The sequence below is a fragment of the Monodelphis domestica genome, chromosome 1 (assembly GCF_027887165.1).
Source record: "Monodelphis domestica isolate mMonDom1 chromosome 1, mMonDom1.pri, whole genome shotgun sequence".
In the NCBI taxonomy this organism is placed as follows: Eukaryota; Metazoa; Chordata; class Mammalia; order Didelphimorphia; family Didelphidae; genus Monodelphis; species Monodelphis domestica.
The window spans coordinates 532,324,543-532,348,013 of NC_077227.1; the positions used below are offsets into that span (position 1 = coordinate 532,324,543).

Genomic DNA, 23,471 nt, shown 5'->3' on the forward strand with positions numbered 1-23,471 from the left:
GATAATCTGTGGAGCTATTTCTAGTTGCAGTGAATGATGTACTCTGGTTGTGACTAGAGAGATACTAGGGGAACCTGAGGGTGCCTAGTTGTAATGGAGAAAGAAATACTTCTGAGAGATAGAGAGATACTATGAGAGAGAGATATTCTGGAGTGACTAGAGAGAACTACTAGAGTGGGTATTTTGGGGTTGCCTATTGATCACTACTGATGACTAATAGATCAATATTTTTCCTACTCTCCTCCTCCCTCAATCCCTTCACCACCCTCTTCTGAAACCTTTTGGCTTTGCCCCCTCCCCCCTGAGTGGACTCTGAGGTTTATGGGGAAACATTCTTTTCTCTTCCTTTCTCAAGTAAGGGGGTTTATTGGGAACAACAGGATGGAGAACTGAGGTAAGATGAGGTGAGAGGGATGAGGGTTTCCCTAATCTATAATGAGGGATAGGAGGAAATGTCAGTCCTGTCGTAACTGTGACTCAGGGACAGTCAGAGAGATGGAGGACAATTATTATATCTTCTTTCTTCCTCCAATTACACAAAACAACCATCAAAAGTTAATTTCTTCTCAGCCTAACTCCAGAAGCTCCCCCCTCCCCCAAGGGTCCTTCAACCTGGGATAGAAGCTAACAGGGATCAGTTTCTCAGCTTCTTTCCACTTCAGCCAGCAGCCACAGAAGACTCTCTCCAAAACCAAGAGAAATAGTTCAACGCTAGAAATCTTCAGCTTCTTCTCCACCACTCTCCCAGAGCCACCCAGGTCTCTCAGTTCCTCTCCTGGCCAGGCTCCAACTGCCTTTCCTGGGAACAATCTATTTTGGAATGTTCACCTTGATTGACAGTTGAGGTCCTTTACTTTGTCTTGCATGCTTGTCTTGTCTTGTAAATCCTCTCTTCCTTCATGCCTCTTCCACATAGATAATTCACCTGGCACCAGTTTTGTGACTCTGAGCAAATTATTTCATCTCACAGTACTCTGGGCTTTATCAAACCATAAAATGCACAACAGGACAAGAGCTGCATTAGTGGAGGGAATTAGTAGAAGGAAGTGTTTGGCCTACTTGGCCTCTGGGACCCCTTCCTACTTTAAATATAAGACTCTGTGATCTTTTAAATAGATCTCTGATCTCATCAGAAAGGCTACCCCATCCATTGGTTGTAGGTCATAATTCATCCATATCTTTGTGATATTTTCCATGTCTTTCTCTAAATCTTCTACTGAGGATTGACAGTATCCAAACTGGTAGAGGACTTTTGCTGGTTCTGTACCATTAATGAAAACTATTATCACATTTGCCTTTGTGTAGATAATACATTTTTCCTTACTCATATTAATTTTGGGCTGTATGGAGTTCCAGGAGAACTAGTGCCTCTGGTGTGAGGGCTTGCCAAGCCCCTTTCAGGCTAGCTTATCCACCTTTGGAATCTACCTTTGACCCAAATCTCACTTGTGGCTCTAAAAAGCTATAGCACAAACAGGGGCCACATCCTGTTAAAACCATCTCAGTAGATGAGCTAAACTAGATTGAGAGTATCTGACAGGTTTCCAATCCATTAATGAGTTAGGGTATGTCCATCCCAAGTATGTGAAGCCTTCTCCCAGTGGAAAACTTAGAGCTTATTCAGATGTTGAAGATGCCCAGATCATCTAATACATCCCAGTTAATCTCTCCTCATACCACTGTCTTACCAATGGACTTTGAGAAGAGAGGTTGAGACAGATGACTGTGCAACTCTGCCTCACTTAACTCCAATTAACATGAAAATCAAGACATTGACCCATAATGTCAATGGCTGTCTTTAAAAATTAAGGATGAACAATAACAATTGAGATCACAGCCAAATATTGCTAACTTTTTCCAAATCAAAATGCTTTTACTTCCCTTTCTATACTTTTGTATTTTATATTTTTGAAACCAAGAATAGAAGTTTATATTTTTGTTATCAAATGTCATCTTGCTCATCGATCCATTGTTCTAGGATGTTATAATATTTTTAAATGTTCATTCTATCCTCTATCATATTTGTAATTATTTTTATTTTGCATCCTCTAAAAAATCTCATAAGTTTGAGAAGCTGTCATCCATGTCTTCAAGGTATTGGTAAAAACAACAATGTGGAACAAGATATGACTAAAAATGTATCTTTAATATAACACTAGAGACCACTTTCCAGGTTAACAGCAACCATTAATCAAAAAAATTTAAGGGGGTAGTATACTCATTCAACCCACTGTAAATCTTTCTAGTACTCTCAACTATCCTCAACACAATTTCTAAGTTTGTCCACAAAGCTTTTATGAAGGCCTTTGTCAATGTCTTGCTGAAATTAACATGCCTTGTCCCTGGCATTCTATTCTAAATCAGTATTTTAAAAATGTATATATATATATTTTTTTAAATAATATTTTATTTGATCATTTCCAAGCATTATTCATTAAAGACAAAGATCATTTTCTTTTCCTCCCCTCCACCCCCCCATAGCCGACGCGTTATTCCACTGGGTGTAACATGTGTTCTTGATTCAAACCCATGGCCATGTTGTTAATATTTGCATTAGAGTTCCATTTAGAGTCTCTCCTCTGTCATGTCCCCTCAACCGCTGTAGTCAGGCACTTGCTTTTCCTCGGTGTTTCTACTCCCACAGTTTATCCTCTGCTTATGGTGTTTTTTCTCCTAGATCCCTGCAGATTGTTCAGGGACATTACACTGCCACTAATGGAGAAGTCCATTACGTTCGATTATACCACAGTGTACCAGTCTCTGTGTACAATATTCTCCTGATTCAGCTCCTCTCGCTCTGCATCACTTCCTGGAGGTCATTCCAGTCTCCATGGAATTCTTCCACTTAATTATTCCTTTTTGCATAATATTCCATCACCAACATATACCACAATTTGCTTAGCCATTCCCCAATTGATGGGCATCCCCTCGTTTTCCAGTTTTTGACCACCACAAAGAGTGCAGCTATGAATATTTTTGTACAAGTCTTTTTGTCCATTATCTCTTTGGGGTACAGACCCAGCAGTGCTATGGCTGGATCAAAGGGTAGACATTCTTTTGTCGCCCTTTGGGCATAGTTCCAAATTGCCCTCCAGAATGGTTGGATCAGTTCACAACTCCACCAGCAATGAATTAATGTCCCTACTTTGCCACACCCCCTCCAGCATTCATTACTTTCCTTTGCTATCATGCTAGCCAATCTGCTTGGTGTGAGGTGATACCTCAGAGTTGTTTTGATTTGCATCTCTCTGATTATAAGAGATTTAGAACACTTCTTCATGTGCTTATTAATAGTTTTGATTTCTTTATCTGAGAATTGCCTATCCATGTCCCTTGCCCATTTATCAATTGGAGAATGGCTTGATTTTTTGTACAATTGATTTGGCTCTTTATAAATTTGAGTAATTAAACCTTTGTCAGAGGTTTCTATGAAGATTTTTTCCCAATTTGTTGTTTCCCTTCTGATTTTAGTTACATTGGTTTTGTTTGTACAAAAGCTTTTTAGTTTGATGTAGTCAAAATTATTTATTTTACTTTTTGTGATTCTTTCTATGTCTTGCTTGGTTTTAAAGTCTTTCCCCTCCCAAAGGTCTGACATGTATACTATTCTGTGTTTGCCCAGTTTACTTATGGTTTCCTTCTTTATGTTTAAGTCACTCACCCATTTTGAATTTATCTTGGTGTAGGGTGTGAGGTGTTGATCTATTCCTAGTCTCTCCCACACTGTCTTCAAATTTTCCCAGCAGTTTTTTATCGAATAGTGGATTTTTGTCCCAAAAGCTGGGATCTTTGGGTTTATTGTATACTGTCTTGCTGAGGTCGCTTTCCCCCAGTCTATTCCATTGATCTTCCTTTCTGTTTCTTAGCCAGTACCAAATTGTTTTGATGACTGCTGCTTTATAATATAGTTTAAGGTCAGGGACTGCAAGGCCCCCATCATATGTGTTTTTTTTTTTCATTATTTCCCTGGATATCCTTGATCTTTTGTTCTTCCAAATGAACTTTGTTATGGTTTTTTTCTAAATCAGTAAAGAAATATTTTGGGAGTTCAATGGGTATGGCACTAAATAGATAAATAAGTTTGGGTAGGATGGTCATTTTTATTATATTGGCTCATCTTATCCATGAGCAGTTAATGTTTTTCCAATTGTTCAAGTCTAGTTTTAGTTGTGTGGAGAGTGTTTTGTAGTTGTGTTCATATAGTTCCTGTGTTTGTCTCGGGAGATAGATTCCTAGGTATTTTATTTTGTCTAAGGTGATTTTGAATGGGATTTCTCTTTCTAGTTCTTGCTGCTGAGCTGTGTTGGAGATATATAGAAAAGCTGATGACTTATGTGGGTTTATTTTGTATCCTGCAACTTTGCTAAAGTTGTTGATTATTTCAATTAGCTTTTTGGTTGAATCTCGAGGATTCTTTAAGTAGACCATCATGTCATCTGCAAAGAGTGATAACTTGGTGTCCTCCTTGCCTATTTTGATGCCTTCAATTTCTTTTTCTTCTCTAATTGCTACTGCTAGTGTTTCTAGTACAATGTCAAATAGTAGAGGTGATAATGGGCATCCTTGCTTCACTCCTGATCTTATTGGGGATGCATCTAATTTATCCCCATTGCAGATGATATTAGCTGTTGGTTTTAGATATATACTGTTTATTATTTTTAGGAACGACCCTTCTATTCCTGTGCTTTCTAGTGTTTTTAATAGGAATGGGTGTTGTATTTTATCAAAGGCTTTTTCTGCATCTATTGAGATAATCATGTGATTCTTGTTGGTTTGTTTATTGATGTGGTCAATTATATGGATGGTTTTCCTAATATTGAACCAGCCCTGCATCCCTGGTATAAATCCTATTTGATCATGGTGGATGACCCTTCTGATCACTTGCTGGAGTCTTTTTTCTAGTATCCTATTTAAGATTTTTGCATCTGTATTCATTAGGGAGATTGGTCTATAGTTTTCTTTCTCTGTTTTTGATCTGCCTGGTTTTGGAATCAGTACCATGTTTGTGTCGTAAAAGGAGTTTGGTAGAACTCCCTCTTTGCTTATTATGTCAAATAGTTTGTATAGTATTGGGATTAACTGTTCTCTGAATGTTTGATAGAATTCACTGGTGAATCCATCAGGCCCTGGGGATTTTTTCTTAGGAAGTTCTTTGATGGCTTGTTGGATTTCATTTTCTGATATGGGATTATTTAAGAATTCTATTTCTTCTTCTGTTAGTCTAGGCAGTTTGTATTTTTGTATATATTCATCCATATCACTTAAATTTGTGTATTTATTGCCATATAATTGGGCAAAGTATTTTCTAATGATTGCCTTAATTTCCTCTTCATAGGAGGTGCTGTCCCCATTTTCATCTTTGATGCTGTTGATTTGTTTTTCTTCCTTCCTTTTTTAAATTAGATTGACCAGTACTTTGTCTATTTTGTTTGTTTTTTCAAAGTACCAGCTTCTTGTCTTATTTATTAAATCAATAGTTCTATCACTTTCGATTTTATTAATTTCTCCCTTAATTTTTAGGATTTCTAGTTTGGTTTTCTGCTGGGGGTTTTTAATTTGATTGTTTTCGAGTTTTTTTATTTGCATTTCCAATTGATTGATCTCTGCTCTCCCTAGTTTGTTAATATATGCCCTCAGGGATATGAATTTTTTTTGGCTGCATCCCAAAAGGTTTGAAAGGATGTCTCACCATTGTCATTTTCCTCGATAAAATTATTAATTGTTTCTATGATTTCTTCTCTAACTAACCGATTTTGGAGTATCATATTGTTTAATTTCCAATTAGTTTTTGATTTGGTTTTCCATGTACCTTTTCTGATCATTATTTTTATTGCCTTGTGATCTGAGAAGGCTGCATTTATTATTTCTGCTTTTCTGCATTTGTGTGCTATGTTTCTGTGACCTAATGTATGGTCAATCTTTGTGAATGTGCCATGTGGTGCTGAGAAGAAGGTGGATTCCTTTTTATCCCTATTTATTTTTCTCCATATGTCTATTAATTCTAATTTTTCTAAGATTTCATTCACTTCTTTTACCTCTTTCTTATTTATTTTTTGATTTGATTTATCTAAATTTGATAATGGTTGGTTTAAGTCTCCCACTAATATGGTTTTACTGTCTATTTCTTCCTTCAATTCTCCTAGTTTCTCCATTAGAAATTTGGGAGCTATATTATTTGGTGCATACATGTTGATTAATGATATTTCCTCATTGTCTAAAGTCCCTTTTAACAAAATATAATTACCTTCCCTATCCCTTTTGATCAGGTCTATTTTTGCTTTGGCTTTATCAGATATCATGATTACCACTCCTGCCTTCTTTCTGTCAGTTGAGGCCCAGAAGGTCTTACTCCATCCTTTAATTCTGACCTTGTGGGTGTCAACCCGCCTCATGTGTGTTTCTTGAAGACAACATATGGTAGGGTTTTGGATTCTAATCCATTCTGCTATTCGTCTACATTTTATGGGTGAGTTCATCCCATTCACGTTCAAAGTTATGACTGTCATTTGTGGACTCCCTGGCATTTTGATATTCTTCCCTGGTTCTAACCTTTTCTTCTTCGGCTCTACCTTTTAGTCCAGTGATTTACTTTAAATTGGTCCCCCTTGTCCCCTCCCTTGATATGTTTCCCTTTTTAGTCCATCCCTTTTTGTTTCCTCCCCTTCCCCCCTCTCTTTCCCTTCCCTTTTGTTTTCCCTCTCCCCCTCCACCCCCCTTGGTTTTCCCTTCTCCCTACCCTTGTTGGGTAAGATAGAATTCAGGATCCCAATGGATCTGGATGTTTTTCCCTCTCAGAGTTGATTTCCCTGAGAGTAAGTTTTAAGTAAAAACTCTCTTCCTCTCCTTTTTATAGGAGTTTTCTTCCCCTCCCCTTCCAATGTGAATCTTTGTGTGAGAAAGATTATTCTATTTGGTCTTTCTTTTGCCCCTATTTACACATTACATTTCCCCCACATGTTAGTATACATAGATTGATATAAATGTAGTCCTTATAGAAGAGAGTTTGAGTAAAAGAAGAAGATAACATTTTTCTCCTTTTCCCTTTCCTTCATATTTACCTTTTCAGGTATTCCATGCTCTTTGATTTTTGATATCAAACTTTCCACAGAGCTCTGGTCTTTTCATTGCAAAAAGTTGGAAATCTTCTATTTTGTTGAATGCCCATACTTTCCCTTGGAAGTATATAGTCAGTTTTGCTGGATAGCTGATTCTTGGTTGAAGACCCAGCTCTCTTGCCTTTCTAAAGATCATGTTCCATGCCTTACGATCATTCAGAGTAGAACTTGCAAGGTCTTGTGTGACCCTGATTGGGATTCCTTTATATCTAAATTGTCTTTTTCTGGCTTCTTGTAGGATTTTTTCTTTTGTTTGAGAGTTTTGGAACTTGGCAATTACATTCCTGGGAGTTGTCTTTTGAGGGTTTAGTGTAGAGGGTGTTCTGTGAGCTCTGTCAGTGGCTGTATTTCCCCCTTGTTCTAGAATCTCTGGGAAATTTTCTTTGATTATATCTTGTATTACGATGTCGAGTTTGCCGTTTATTTCTGGCTTTTCTGGAAGTCCAATTATTCTTAAATTATCTCTTCTCCCTCTATTTTCCAAATCTGTCACTTTGTCAGTGAGATATTTTATGTTTTCTTCTACTTTCTTGGTCTTTTGGCTTTGCTTTATTAGCTCTTGCTTTAAAGCCTGGTTTTCTTTTTCAGTTTGGTCAAACTGGTTTTGTAGATGCGTGAATTTCTTTTGCATTATTTCCCACTTTTCCTCCCATCTTTTTGATCATTTCAGTTTCAAATTCTTCATGGGTTTATGGAGAGTTTCCATTTCCTTTGGAAGGTTTCGGAGCATTTGCTTGTGTTTCCTCTTCTATATCCTCTGTGTTTTGTATTTTTGCGCCATAAAATGTGTCCAAAATCGCCCCCTTCTTCTTGTGTTTTTTTTTTTTTTAATTTTGGGGCTTTTGTGCTTCTGTGGAGTTTGCCATCTCTATCTGAGTGGGGAGGACTAGCTTTTCTTATCTCTGTCTGGCATTCAGAGGTTTTAGCCCTAGGCAGATTGTCCATTCTATGCAGTTGTTCTGTCTTCCCGGGGAAGCCAGGAATTGCTGGTGTGTCCCTGTTACTGCCCTCTTCTCCTCGGCACCCTCCAGATGCTTCTCCATTGCCTTACTTCCACGCTCTAATCCTGGCTTGGCCCTTGTGATGAGATTAGCTTTTCCCTGGGTTGAACTGAGTATGCCTTGAGACTGGGACTTTTTTCGTGAGACTCGGTTGGAAGGATCCAGCCAGGGGGTTACAAGCTCCCCCATCTCTCTCTGTTTCCCTGCTGTCTGGTGGCCCCCTTGACTGGGTCAGGTTGTTTTCAGGATGTGGCCTTCAGAATAGCCGGCTCCCGAGGCCCTTTTGCCAGCCCTGAAGGTTGGTGTTGTTCTAGACGACCCTGCTCTCTGAGGGGGAGGGGCCGCGGCTTCCCGGAGCTCCGAGGGCTCCTCCCAGGGAGTTACAAGCTCCCCCGTCTCTCTCAGTTTCCCTGCTGTCTGGGTGCCCCTTCAACTGGGTCTGGTTGTTTTCAGGGTGTGGCCTTCAGATTAGCCGGCTGTGGGGCTCTGAGGTTGCCTCTGCTGCCTCAGACTCAGTGCTCTGGGTTGGGGGGGATGGGTCTTAGGACCTTCCTTCTGCCTACCCCTTAGGTCCGAGTGGTCTCGGGTTCTGGCTTTTGGGGGGGCCATACCTTTTGATCCAGGTCCAGGCCCAGGAGGAGGACTCCTGGGGTCTATGCTGTTGATTGTTTTGAATTTCAGTGCCCTAGGAGCATATAGTTTGAGTTTGGTAGGGAAGGGTTTCAGGAGACCTGGACTTTACCTTTCTCTAAGCCACCATCTTGACCAGAAGTGCCAAAAATGTATTTATATTTCCCCCAATTGAATGTAAGCATAATTTTTACTAATCATTTCCTGAAATTTTGTAATTCATGTTCTCTCCCTCCTGGCTGCCACTTCTCCCTCCCTGAGACTATAGATAATATGATATAGGTTCTACATGTGCTATCATGCAATACATATTTCCACATTCATTATGTTGTGAAAGACACAAATTGCTTATATAAGAAAAAACTAAAGGAAATAAAGTGAAAATGGAATGCTCCAATTTGCATTCAGACTCCATAAATGCTTTCATAGAGGTAGATAGCCTTTTTCATCATGAATCCCTTGGAATTATCTTGGAACTTTGCATTACTGATAATAATGCAAGTCATCATATGCCATTGCTTTTTCTATGTACAGTATTCTCTTGGTTCTGCTCATTTTACTTTGCATCACTTCATATAGATCTTTTGTGATTGTCCTGTTATTTCTTATTGCACAATAATATTCCATTACAATCATATACTACAACTTGTTCAGCCATGCCCTGATTGATGGATGTCCCTTCAGTTTCCAATTCTTTGCCACCACAAAAAGAACTACTATAAATATTTTGGTGCAAGTACATCCTTTCCCCTTGCCTTTAGTCTCTTTGTTATATAGATCTAGTAGTGGTATTCCTGGGTAAAAGGGTATGCAGAGTTCTATGACCCTTTGGAAATGGTTCCAACTTGCTCTCCTGAATGATTGTATCAGTTTACCGCTCCACCAACAGTGAATTAGTGTTTCAATTTGCTCATGTTCCCTCTAACATTTATCATTTTCCTTTTTTGTCATATTAGCCAGCCTGATAGGTGGGAAGTGGTATCTCAAAGTTCTTTTAATTTTCTTTTGTCTAGTTGGTAATGTTTTGGAACATTTTTTCATGACTAAAGATTGTTTTAATTTCTTCATCTGAGAACTGCCTGTCCATATTCTTTGATTATGAGGAATAGCTTGTATTCTTATATATTTGATGCAGTTCTCTAAATATTTGTAAAATGAGGCCCTTCTCAAGGATACTTGCTATGAAAATTCCCCCCTCCCAGTTTTTTGTTTCCTTTCTAATCTTTGCTTAATTGTTTTTGTTTATGCAAAACCTTTTAAATTTAATGTATTCATAATATTTATTTTATATGTCATCACATTTTCTACATCTTGTTTGGTCATAAATTCTTCCCTCATCCATAAATCTGACAGGTATACTATTTTGTGTTCCCCTAATTTATTTATGATATTACCTTTTATTTCTAAATCAAGTATCCATTTTGACTTTATCTTGGTATATGGCATGAGATGTTGGTTTATGCCTAGTTTCTGCCAAAATGTTTTCCAGTTTTCCCAGAAGTTTTTTGTCAAATAGTAAGTTCTTCCAAAGGCTTGAATCTTTGAGTTTTTCAAGCACTGGGTCACTATGGTCATTTACTACTGTGTGTTGAGTGCCTAATCTATGATCCACTACTCTTTTTCTTTGCCAGTACCTGATTAGTTTGATTATATTTTATATTAGTTTATAATATATAATATTATATATATATATAAAATAATAATAACATATATAGGTTTGATTAGTTTATAATACAGTTTGAGATCCAGTACAGCTATGCTACCTTCCTCCATATTTTTTCATTAATTATTTTAATTTTCTTGGCCTTTTATCCTTCTAAGTGAACTTTATTACAATTTTTCTAGCTCCATGAAATAACTTCTGGGTGGATTAATTGGTATGTGTAAGAATTTAAAGTAAATCTCAATAATAAAAATATTATATTTTAGGAGGTTTATTAAGCATCATTAGAAATCAAGGAATAAAGAAAATACAAAATAAAGACCACATGTCCATGGCTGATTAGTCTGTTTAAAACCCCCACGCTTAGTTTACCACTGCCACCATGCTGGCTGCAAGCCCAAGAAAGAGACCCAAGAGGACCACTCACTTGCTAATATCCTCTATCTAGAGGAAGTACATAATGACAGGAAGTCAGTGGGCTCCCGGGAAATGTAGTTCTTTTTTAGGGTAACAGATTTTCAATTATATATATGGCAGTGAATAGGTAAATTAATTTAGGTAGAATTGTCAGTTTTATGGCTTACTCAATGAGCAATTAATGTTTTTCCAATTATTTAGATCTGACTTTATATATGTGAAAAGTTTTTGTAGTTGTGTTCATATAGCTCTTGGGTATGTCTTAACAGGTAAAGTCCCAGGTTTTTTATGTTGTCTACAGTTATTTTAAATGGAATTTCTTTCTCCGTTGCTGTTGGACTTTATTGGTAGTATAAAGAAATGCTAATGGCTTATGTGAGTTTATTTTATATCTTGCAACTTTGCTAAAGTTGTAAATTATTTCAGTTAGGGTTTTTGTTGATTCTCTAGGATCTGACAGGTAAACTATTTTGCGTTCCCCTAATTTATTTATAGTATTACCTTTTATTTCTAAATCAAGTATCCATTTTGACTAATATCATATATAGCATAATATCATCTGCAAAGAGTGATAACTTTATTTCCTTATTGCCTATTATAATTCCTTCAATTTCTTCTCTTTGTATTGCTATGACTTGCATTTCTAGTGCATTGTTGGATAGTAGTGAAAATAATGGGCATCCTTGCTTCATTCTTGATCTCATTGGGGAGGATTCTAGCTTACCTCATTTAAGGTAAGATTTGCTGTGTTTTAATAGATGCTAGTCATCATTTTATGGAATTTTCCAATTATGTCAATGTTCTCTAGTGTATAGGAATGAACATTCCATTTTGTCAAAAGCTTTTTCTGCATCTATTGAGATACTTGGATAGTTTCTGTTGGTTTTATTATTGATATAGTCAATTATGCTGATGGTTTCCCTAGTATTGAACTATTTCAGCATTCCTGGAATAAAATCCACCTGGTCATAGTGTATGATCCTTGTGAAATACTTCTGTAATATCCTTGTTTGTATTTCATTTAAATTTTTTGCATCAGTATTCATCAGGAATATTGGTCCATAGTTTTCTTTCTGTTTTTTTTTTCTTCTTCCTGGTTTAGGTATCAGCGCCATATTAATGTCATGAAAGGAATATGGCTGGGTTCATTCTTTAGCAATTTCCCCAAATAGTTTATATAGAATTGGAGTTAATTGTTTGGTAGAATTAACTTGTGAATCCATTTGGCCCTGGAGATTTTTTCTTAGGGTTTCATTAATGGTTTGTTCAATTTCTTTTTCTGAGATGGGATTCTTGAAACATTCTGTTTCCTTTGTTAATCTGGCTAGTCTGTAAATTTAAAAGTATTTATTTCACTTAGTTTGCAGATTTATTGGCATATAATTGAGCAAAATAACTTAAAATTGCTTTAATTTCTTCTTCATTGGTTATGAATTCACCCTTTTAACTTTTGATACTCATAATTTGGTTTTCTTCTTTCTTTTTAAAAAATGAAATTAGTCAATGGTTTATTTTATTGATTTCCCTAATCCCTAATTTATCTTATCTCTTACACAAATTATCTGGGCATACAAGATGAGATAAAATAGTATATAACATTGATAGGAATAGCATTGCAGTAGATAATCTCTTATCAATTTAGTTGGGCTAATTCTTTTTTAAAAGTTTAAAATTTTTTTTACCATGTTTATGATTCATTTTCTTTCCCTCCCCTCTCTCCTCCCAGAGCCTACAAGCAATTCCACTAGGTTGTACAAATGTTATCACTTGATATATATTTCCATATTATTTATTTTTGCTACAGAGCAATTTTTAAAAGCCTAAATCCCAAATCACATGCCCATATACACATATGATAAATGATGTCATATGTTTTGCTTTTCCATTTCTACTCCCATAATTCCTTCTCTTAATATGGATAGCATTCTTTCCCATAAATCCTTTAGGAGTGTTCTGGCTTGTTGCATCACTACTAGTAGCAAAGTTCATTACATTGGATTTTTCCACAATGTTTCAGTTTCTGTGTGCAGTGTTCTCCTGGATCTGCTCATTTCACTCTGCATTAGTTCATTGAGGTTTTCTCAGTTCATATAAAAAGCCACCAGATCATCAATCCTTACAGCACAATAGTATTCCATCACCATCATATACCACAAAATTTTCTGCCATTCTCTGTTGAGGGACATCCCTTAATTTTCCAATTTTTTGTTAGTTGGGCTAATTCTTGCTTGAGATCACATGAGCTATTTTATATAAACCAAGAAAGAGAGCTCCATTCAAAGCCCATTGGCCACTGTGGGGATCTTTCTTTTTTTCTTCCTCAGGTTATGTAGGAGGCCCTGTCCTATTAATAACAGAAATCCACCTCCTCAATATGACTCATTGATTCATATGACTCAGTGCTATTACCTTTCTCCCTTTTAATGGGCCCTATTATTTTGACTGGTATAGAATGGAAGACCTATTTATCCAGGTGTAGTCTCTATTCTGAGCTTACTGGCTACCTGTTAGTTATTTCAAAGTGGATGTCTCATAGATTTCTCAAACTCTGTATATTCAAAATAGTTTGCATTATGTTTCTCCCTGTCCAAACCTATCCCTCTGAGGCAGATAGATGTAGAGTTTTCTAGAAAAATTTAGTTAGGATTGGGATCTTGGGTATAGTATATATATATATTATATATAGTATAGTATATAGTATGTATATATATATATAGTATATATATATATTATAAGATTATTTTCACTTTCCTCCTTCCTAGTTCCTATCCATATTTCCTAATAAACTAAATGTTTTGGGTTTAATAAACTGTGCACTGACTTTTGATCAAATTCCTGCCCCACAAAATTTAACCCTTCACACCTTTTCTGAACTCTTCATCAACCTTCTACTTTTCCAGGTTTGAGATCTACTATAATTCTCATCTTCCCTCTCTTATTTATTCCACAAATCCAAACACTTTCCAAATCTTGTAATTTCTTTTTCTTAAATTTCTCTTACTTATTTTTGCTTTTTTATATCCACAAAGTCACCTGTCCAGATAAAGCCCTCATCACTTCGCCTGGACTTCAGCAATAGCCTTTTCATTGATCTGTGTCCCTCAAGTCTTTTCTCCGCTTCAGTTTATCTAAAACATTATGACAAAATTCATACTCAGCAAAATTCACTGGTTCTCTATTACTTCTAAGATCAAATATAAACTCCTGTGTATCTTATTTAGAATGCTTCATAACTTGGTCCCTTCCTATTTTTCAAATATTTTAACGTATTACTCTCCTCCATACTCTGGACATTCTAGCCATACTGGTCTACTTGCCATTCCTTTCACACAATATTCCATCTTCCATTTTAGTGTTTTTGAGGTTCCTCATGGTGGACTATTCACTGCCTCTTGGAACCCCTGGGTTCCTTCAAAATTTAGCTTAAAAACTATCTTCTGCAGGAGAATTTTCCTGACCTTCTCATTAGCTAGTTAGTGTCTTCTCTTCTAGCTACTCTATCTTGATCTTTTTATTTTTGTTGGTGTTCAGTCCTTTCAGTTGTGTCAGACTTTTAGTGACCCCTTTTGGGGGTTTTTTGACAGTGATACTGGAATGGTGTTCCATTTCCTTCTCCACCTCATTTTACAGAAGAGGAAACTGAAACAGGATTAAGTGACTTAAAGAGGGTCATAAATTTAGTGTGTGAGGCCAGATTTAAACTCAGGAAGATGACTTCCTGACTTTAGGTTTTCTACTACACTGTCTATTTGTCTTGAATATACATACATACATAAATGTGATTTTTATCTCCCTCATTAGAATGAAACCTCCTTGAAAGAAAGGAATATATATATATATATATATATATATATATATATATTTAATTTGCCTTTCATTTGTATCCCTAGTGTATAGCACAGGTCACTCATTACCTTCAGATCAAGTTAACATGAAAAGTGTTATGCAAACATTTAAGCCCTATTTACATGCTAGCCATCAATTGCCTGTGTGACCTTAGGTTAGAATGCTCAGCCTTTCTTGGCCTAAATTCCTTAATCTATAAAGACAGTAAATCAGAACATATGGCTTCTAAATTCCTTTCTATCTCTTATCTTATGACTCAGCACATAAGTTTCAAAGCCAGCATTCAAAGCTGGGTCTTTTGGTTTTGAACGTAGCAGTTATTTCCTTTATCTTGGACATGCCTGGAATTCTGTTTCATATTATCCCAAACTCCCTTTTCTATCCTCAGGATTGTGGGCTATTGTCAACAATGCCGGGATCTTAGGCTCCATAGGAGATGGTGAGCTCCTTCCCATGGATGTCTACAGACAATGCATGGATGTGAACTTCTTTGGAGCTGTGGAGGTGACCAAGGCCTTTATGCCCCTCCTCCGGAAATCAAAGGGAAGGGTTGTCAATGTGAGTAGTCTTGCAGGTGAGTTGAATTTCTACCTTCTGATTCTTTTGCACAAGCCCAGCTGTATCCCAGGAACACAGCATTCTTTGTTGTCTAGGCAGAAGACAGACTGGCTCTACCCAGAACTTCCAGGATCTGCAAAATTCAATAACCATCAATTAATACTACTATTTTAATAAGACAACCTTTCTCCAATTTCATGATATTGGATGATAATAATAATTATAATTACCTGAAGAGGCAGCACAGTATTATGATTAGAGAGCTGACTTTAGAGACAGAAAGACTTGGGTGGAAAGTCTTGCCTCAGACATACACTGACACTGTTTCCTTTGGAAAGTCACTTTTGAAAGTATTCTTCAAATTTTATTTTTTTTAGCAGGTAAAACACACTTCATTATTGGTCATTGTTGTAAGAACACACTCATATAAAACCAAAATACCCAAATAAACCAGAAGGGCTTCCCTGTGAGGGGAGCCAACTGAAAAAGAAAACTACCTCCCAAAGGAGATGTTTGATTAGAAATGACCTAAATGGATTGGTGATGAGGAAAACCTACCCAGGGACCTTTCCAGGGCCAGCAAAGCACAAAAACCCTTGAAACTATAGGAAACCAAGTTTATTTAGCTTATGAAGGTTAAGGAAGCTGAGAGATAAACTTCACAGGGTCCCTGTTTCTAAAAAGCTCAATCTCCACCCATTTTTCTATGCTCCCCCTTCACTCACTTTTCTATGCTTCCCCTGAAGGGGAAGCCCTTCTGCTTTTCTCAAGTCCTCCTTAACAGCTCCCTGATCTGTCTAGACCCCAAACCATCTGACTACCTTGCTAAACTAAATATTCCAGATTATCTCTAAAAGCCTGAGGAGACAGTACTCACAGGTGGACTGAGTCTTTCCCCAAACATGGGGTTGGCTTCCTAGGTAAAACTCAAAGTCCCAGATGTAAAACCCTTTGGTTTACCTTAGCCAAATTATCACAGCCAGATTTGTTACAGCCAGGTTGTCATAGCACTTCAGGGAAACACAAATCTCTTCCCAGGTATTCCTCCAGAATCAAGAACCTACTAGTTTTTCCACAAAACTATTTAGTTCCCAGGAGTTGATGGAGCAGCTGTTCTCCCTTCTAGCTCAGAGAGAAGGCACTTCCAGGAGTGACTTTTTCCCCAGTAAACTCCCCAAACCCCCTTCTGCAGAGTTCTACCTTCTAGAATCTTCTCCCAGGGTTTGTGGCTAAATTATCTTCTCTTCTCTTAAAGACAATCTTTGCATTTTTCCTATCCCTTATCCCTTATCCTTACTCTTCTCATTCATCTGCCTAACGCCAGTGATGACTCTAGAACAAGAAGCCCGGAATCAACAGCCTATTAGGTAATCTAGTAGTAATTCAGTAGACTTCAGCCTACTAAAGAATTTCATGTTGTTCTAACTTATTTGCACAATATTTATGGGCCTTATTTTTCATTGGCAGGGATTTTGACATTTAAGTCCCACCAAGGATTAGTGTTCTTAGTTTCACAGTCTTAAGAGCAAACTTTGTATTTTGTGAACTTTTAATACTTTTTAGATCAAATAAGAGCCTAGCCTCTTTTAAAAATGTCTGAATCTTTGTCCCTTGTGTTTGGTCAGGTATACTCAGGTTTAATCAGTATGTTTCCTGGGAGCTCTTTCATCTGGGCCAAAGCTAGGGCCATGTTGGTTCATATTGGGCCACCTGTTGAATGGATCTTTGGGAATGAGGCTGGAACTGAAGCATAGCTATTGAGGTCACATCTGGGGAGTGTGAAACTAAAAAGTACAGATGAGAATTGCAGAGGATATGGGGGAAGCATTCACGTGGGAAAGGAGATAGATATTCAATAGAATAAGCAAACTGACTAAACTGAATAGGTGGCAACATAACTAGAAAATACATTTGGTGTGTGATGGTACAGATCAATATGTGCTCATCTTACCAAGTTAGGAGTGAAATGGTGTGCCTGGGACCACCAAGCTCAGAAGCAATAGCTAGCATCTTTTTTAGAAAGATGAATGATTAACAGTCAGACTTTCTGTCAAAAGCTATCTTTTAAAAGGGAAGGACATATTCTGAGAAGCGCAGAAGTTGTGGTTGAGTGGAGGGTCTATCCTGGTCTAATTTCCCTATAATCACAAAATTATAGAATTCCATAGGTAGAAAAGACTCCAAAGGACATCTGGTCCAAGTTGTATTTGGATGGGAATGTCCTCTACTCACCCAAGACAAGTGGTCATCTAGTCATTTGCTTGAAGACTTCCACTTCCACTTTTTTCTCTTGGGAACAAACCATAACCTCTCTGAAAGTCTTTTTCCTTGACTAGAGGTAGATGTAGAGAGGGCAGAGGTGGATCTAAAAATGGTTTACCAGGGTCTAGTAGACCAATCAGCTGCTGTTAACTATATAGGCATGAATGGATAAAAACCCAGCTTCTTCTTCTAGAGGAGTGCCAGGACCAAAGGTTTTCCTGGAGCCTCACAACCAACTATAGCCCTGGAATATAACATCTGAAATTACTATGGAAGAAACAGACTACAGCTGAGATGGGTCTAACTAGTAAGTATGTAGTTATGGTCAATGGCACCTGGGTAAGAAACGTCTTAATCTTAGCTTAGATGTACTTTGCCTCCCCCATGAACATAAAATGTTAGGGCAGGAACTTTTTTTTTTGCCTTTGTATCCCAAGTTTGGTATAGTGCCTGGCCCTTAGTAAAGACTAAATAATTGTTTATTGACTAACTACCTCCTGCCTAATCCACCTTTTTTAGACCTATCTCTTCTTCTTTGTCTGATCCTCATGTTGGCAAATATTGGAATTTGGAAATCTAGACATCCACACTACCCAGCCTATCCTTTTCTGCCCATGCAGAGCAGACAAGAACATGAAGAATTCATTTTCTGCATGTCATTTGGACCAAATGCCTCTTTTTCTAATTCTGAAGTGATTTCTGACTACCTCTCAAATCAAAGTTAAGTTAAGGACTCAGAGAACTGATGGGCCCCAAACATATTTTATTAAAAAGTGTCAGACATTTGGGATGGAATCATCTCTCTCCATCTCCCATCAGCAATGTGTTATAAGGTAGGGATATTAGTGTATGGGGCCTCCCAGGGGCACCCCTCTTCTCTATATCTTGATTATGCAAATAATTATTGTGGTATCAATATTCATGTCCTTCCCTGGGAAAAACAATATTAACATTTATATCCCTTTAAGGTAAACTAATTCAAGTTTATCCTTGCCCCATTATTGGTGAAGAAGCTGAGGCTTGGAGATGTTAAATGACTTGTCCCTGGTTGTACAGTTAGGTAAGTGCCGAGAATTGGGCTTTGAAAGCAGGTCATATTTAATCCACGTCCAATATTTGATCAGTTTTGCCACATTGCCTCAGGTAAGGAGAAAGAAATCAAACTATTGTGATGGATTAGCCTTAGTTTTTATATCTGTAAAATAAGCGAGTTGTACTAGATAATTTCTATGCTTCCTTCTATTTCTGATGTTTCAGGATTCTGTAGATCATAGATTTAGAGCTGAAAGAGACATTAGAGGTCATCAAATCCAACCCCTTCATTATATAGATGTGGAAATAGAGCCTCAGAGAGGCAAGTGACTTGGCGAGTGACTTGTTCAAAGTCACATAAGCAGTAGGTTCCAAAGTCAATATATCAACCCAGATCCAGTATGTACTCTTCCCACTGTATTCCACACCGTATCCCTTCAAATGAAGAAATTCAGGATCATTGTAATGTGGATATATAGAGAAGCCAAGAGTGAGAAAAAACACTGGGCATGAGTAAAGAAAAGTAAGCAAACATCCTAACCATTTAGGTAGTCTGATGGAAGGAGGCAGGAAGTCATAAAATACTTGGGCTAGAAGGGACCCTGATTGCAATCTATACCTGAGCAAGAGTTCCTTCTGCAACTCACCATCCAATATCCTCTCTAAGATCTCTCCTGATGGGGAACTTATTACTTCTTCTTTCAAAAATAAGCCATTACTTTCTGTCTTAGAATCAATATTAAATATTGGTTCCAAGGCAGAAGAATGGTAAGAGTTAAGCAACTGGTATTCAGTGACTTGTCCAGAGTGACACATCTAAGAAGTGTCTAAGGTCAGATTTCAACCCAGGACCTTTCAACTTCAGGTCTGGCTCGCTATTCACTGAGACACCCAGCTTCCCCCTTCTTCAGTACTTTTTGTGCCTCCTTTACCAAACAGTTGACTCTTTTTTCATGATTTTCCTGTATCAGTCTTATTTCTTTTCCCAATTTTTCTTCTACCTCTCTCATTTGATTTTTAAAATCCTTTTTGACTTCCTTCTTTAATTCTTTTTTGGGGCTTGAGAGTATATTTATTGGAGGCTTTGGATAAAGCAGTAATAACTTTGTTGTCTTCTGAGTTTGCATTTTGGCCTTCCCTGCCACCAAAATAATTTTTATGTTGAGTTTTTGTTGTTGTTTGCTCATTTTCTGGCCTTTTTCTTTTCTTTTAACTTTAAAAACTGTTAAAGTTGGACTATGTAACTGTGGTGAAGGGAACAGTGTTCCAAGTTTCAGGGTCTTTGTGTAGCTGTCTTCAGAGCTATTCTGGAGATCTTTAAGCTTTAAGTTCTTCTAAGGTGGTACGATGTAAGGAGAGGTATTTTTAATTCTCTCCCAGCCTGTGCTCTGGTCTATCAATAACTCTATGACCAGGATTTCCTACTCCACTGGGGCCACAAGAACTGGTATGTACTAGTGCTCCTCCTTGCCCTAAGAATGCAATCCAGGATTACCACCTAGATCTGGGCAATGCGCCAGGAGTCTTGCATCCAGAGCCAGAGAAGTGTCCCCTGTAATCTTCTGAGCAGTTGTCTGACTCCCCTTACTATCTGTGGCTGAGACCTCTGGAAGTATTTGCTGGTGATTCAGGTGCCCCTAAGGCTGGTTGCTTTGATATGTTACTTTTGTACTTTACTTCTACCCTGGTGCTCTAGATCTTTTATGCCAGCCTTCTAAGTTGTTTTGGGCTGAAAAAAAATGTTTCACTTCCTCTTTTTGTGGGTTATGCTGTTCCAGAATTCATTTTAAGGTGTTAATGTTTTTTGGAGGGTAATTTGGTAGTGATCAGGTGGGTCTTTGTACCTTCCCCACAATCTTGGCTACTTCTGGGATGCGATCTTAATATACATCAACAAGGCATATAACAAGGCTGGTATGATTAGAGGCTGTATTAGAAGAGTCCACAACGTCCAGAAGAAGTGGGGGATGATCTCTGCCCAGGGCATACTGCTTCAAGAGTATCATATTCAGTTTTGTAGGCCATATTTAATAAAGGACAGAGAGAAGTTAGGGAGTAGCTAGAGGAGGATGACCAGAATGGTAAAAGATTTGAGGGTGACCATGCCATAGGAGGATGAGTTAAGAAACCAATGGATGTTTAGTTTGAAGGAAAGAAGATTCAGGGGACCCATGAGAGGTACCCTTAAACATTTGAAAGGCTTTAATAGAGAAGAGAAATTGAGTTACTTTGTGGGGGTCCCAAAAGACAGAACTATCAGCACTGACTACAAATATCAGAGAAATAGATTTCAGTTTGGTATAAGGAAAGGCTGCTCAGCACTGAAAGCCATTCAGTGAAATGGGCTGCTCTCTGAGATGAAGAAAGAACACTGCAGGGATGCTGAAAAGGAGATTTCTGCTTTGAATGTTTTTGTACAAGGTGACTATTTTGTTTTTAAACCCTTACCTTTCATCTTAGAGTCAATGCTGTGTATTGGTTCCAAGCAGAAGAGTGATAAGGGCTAGGCTGTGGAGGTTAAGTGACTTCCCAGGGTCACACAGATAGGAAGTGTCTGAGGTCAAATTTGAACCCAGGACCTCTCCTTCTCTGGGCTGTTTCTCAATTCACTGAGTCACCCAGCTGCCCCTATGAGGTGACTTTGGAGAACATTTAGTCTTCTCTTTTCTCTATTATGTAATCTTGGTTCTTTCACCTGAGTGTCGGGTGGCATCATTACCAATCACTTCCTCATCTTGGTGATTGTCCTTGTCAATGTCCTTTTTTCAAATGTAGTAATCAATCAGTCAATCAATGAACATTTATTTAACACCTGCTCTATGACAGGCACCATGCTAAGTGTTCTCTAGCCAGAACTGAACTCAATATCCCAGATAGGGCCTGAGTAGGGACAGAAGAAGAAAGAACTGTCACCGTCCTCATTCCGGACCTTCTGCATCTATTAATGCCCCAAATCATTAGATGTGGAAGGCTTTTCAAATTGCAGACTCTGATTGAACCTTTGGTCATTGATAATGAGGTGGGAGATGACAATTAGGAACCTTTTGATCTGTGAGTCACTGACAGCCAAACAAGAGTATTCATCTGCAAAATTTCCCTAGAGAAGTTGGGTTCTCATGTTTTCAAAGGAAACTGGCAACAAAGGAGAAAAAAGGGTGTAACTTGGTTGTGCTCTGGTGCATTGCCAACCACCTCCTTTGGCCTTGTTATTTTGTCAAGCATCTGTTTGCTTTCCTATGGTGTCACTCCTTACACCCTACCTAATCTTTAGTGCTTGGACCAGTCTAGTACCAAGTGCCCTTTATCCAAGTGCCAGCCTTGTCAGAAGGCCAGTAATTCTGAAGGCTGGAAAATATTTCCTTCTAATTGTCCATAAATTCCCACCTTCTTTAAACTCAACTTTAAACTGGGTTTTTCTATTAGATGTATGGAAAAATGACCACTCCCTTCCATATATTTATGATTTTCAACATGCACACTTTGTATGTCTTTTTTAAACTCTTACCTTCCATCTTAGAATCAATATTGTGTATTTGTTCCAAGGCAGAAGAGCGGTAAGGGCTGGGCAATTGGGCTTGAGTGTTTTGCCTAGGGCCACATAGTTAGGAAGTGTCTAAGGCCAGATTTGAAGTTAGGACCTCCTGTCTCCTGTCTCCAATTCTGGTTCTCTCTCCACTGAGCCACCCAACTGCCCCTGGTATATCTTCTTTTAGGCACTTCCTGTTTTCATTTCAGTTTTCCATTTTATTTCCTTCAAAGAGGAATGTGATGTGATGGGCTTAGAGTGAGAGTCAAGAGAAGAGGTTGCTTGTTTCTAGTTGTGTGACCTGAGGAAAGGCTCTTCTCTCTGAGTCTCAATTTCTACAACTAATAATGATAATTGTAATAATAGCATATAATACTATAATGCTTACTCTCTGTCAAGTATTGTGCTAAGCACCTTACAATGATCTGATTTGATCCTTATGACAACCTTGGTAGATATGTGCAATTTTTATTCCACTTTACAGATCAGGAAACTGAGGTAGACAAAAAGTAGGACTTTGCCAGAGTCACATAGAGCTAATAAGTGTCTGAGACTGGATTCTGGATTTCAACTCAGTTCTTGACTCCATCAAACTTCAGAATAGTAGCTGGCAACCTGTTAAGATAGTAGCTAGAATTTATATGTTACTTTAAAGTTTTCAAAATCCTTCTTGATTATTATTCACTCATTTTTTTCTTCACAATAACCCTGGGAAATAGGTGCTATTATTATCTCCATTTTAGAAACGAGGAAACCGAGATACAGCATTACACAACTAGTAATTGTCCTGGGCTGGATTTGAACTCAGATCTTCTGAATATCAGGCCCAGCAATTTATCCATTGCTCCATCTAGCTCCCTCTAATATGAGGACAAAAATGCTTGTCCTGTTGGGTTGTTGTGTTTGACACATAGCAGGAACTATAAAAATACTATTATTATAATAACAATCATATCCCCTGGTGTCAGACTAGGGACCTCTGGTCTCCACTGTGGACACTCCTTCCTGGAAGCACTATTGAAATAAAAATTTTCAGTAGTCTTCAAGATGCTTCATATAAATCAATCAGTATTTCCTAAGTGCCTCACTTTTGCGAAACTCCATAGTAGAAGGTAGGAAGAATAAGATGAGACCCTTGCCCTTATGGACCTCATAATTTATAATTTTATAGGGATTAAATCTGAATGAATGCCCTCTTTACAACAACAACTTGCTGGGATAGGTTGTGCAGGTAATATTATCCCTACTTTACAGATGAGAAAACTGAGTCACAGAGATGAAGTGATTTGTTCCTGGTCACAGAGCTAGTATTAGTTAGAGCAGGTATCACTCGTGCTTATAGAAGGAACACTAAGCAGATAAAGTAGTATATTTTAGGTAAAGATATTTGTCAATTAAGTTCATGGGGGAGTTTGGATATT

The 23,471-nt window shown here is 37.8% G+C and overlaps 1 protein-coding gene across 1 annotated transcript in view; it reads left to right on the top strand.

Moving 5' to 3' along the window:
• HSD17B2 (hydroxysteroid 17-beta dehydrogenase 2) overlaps positions 1 to 23,471 on the top strand; it is an 88,306-nt gene that overhangs the window by 34,838 nt on the left and 29,997 nt on the right. Inside the window, exon 3 of the mRNA XM_007476123.3 lies at positions 15,061 to 15,246. Coding sequence (XP_007476185.2) covers positions 15,061 to 15,246 — 186 coding nt within the window. The remainder of the gene's footprint in view (positions 1 to 15,060; positions 15,247 to 23,471) is intronic.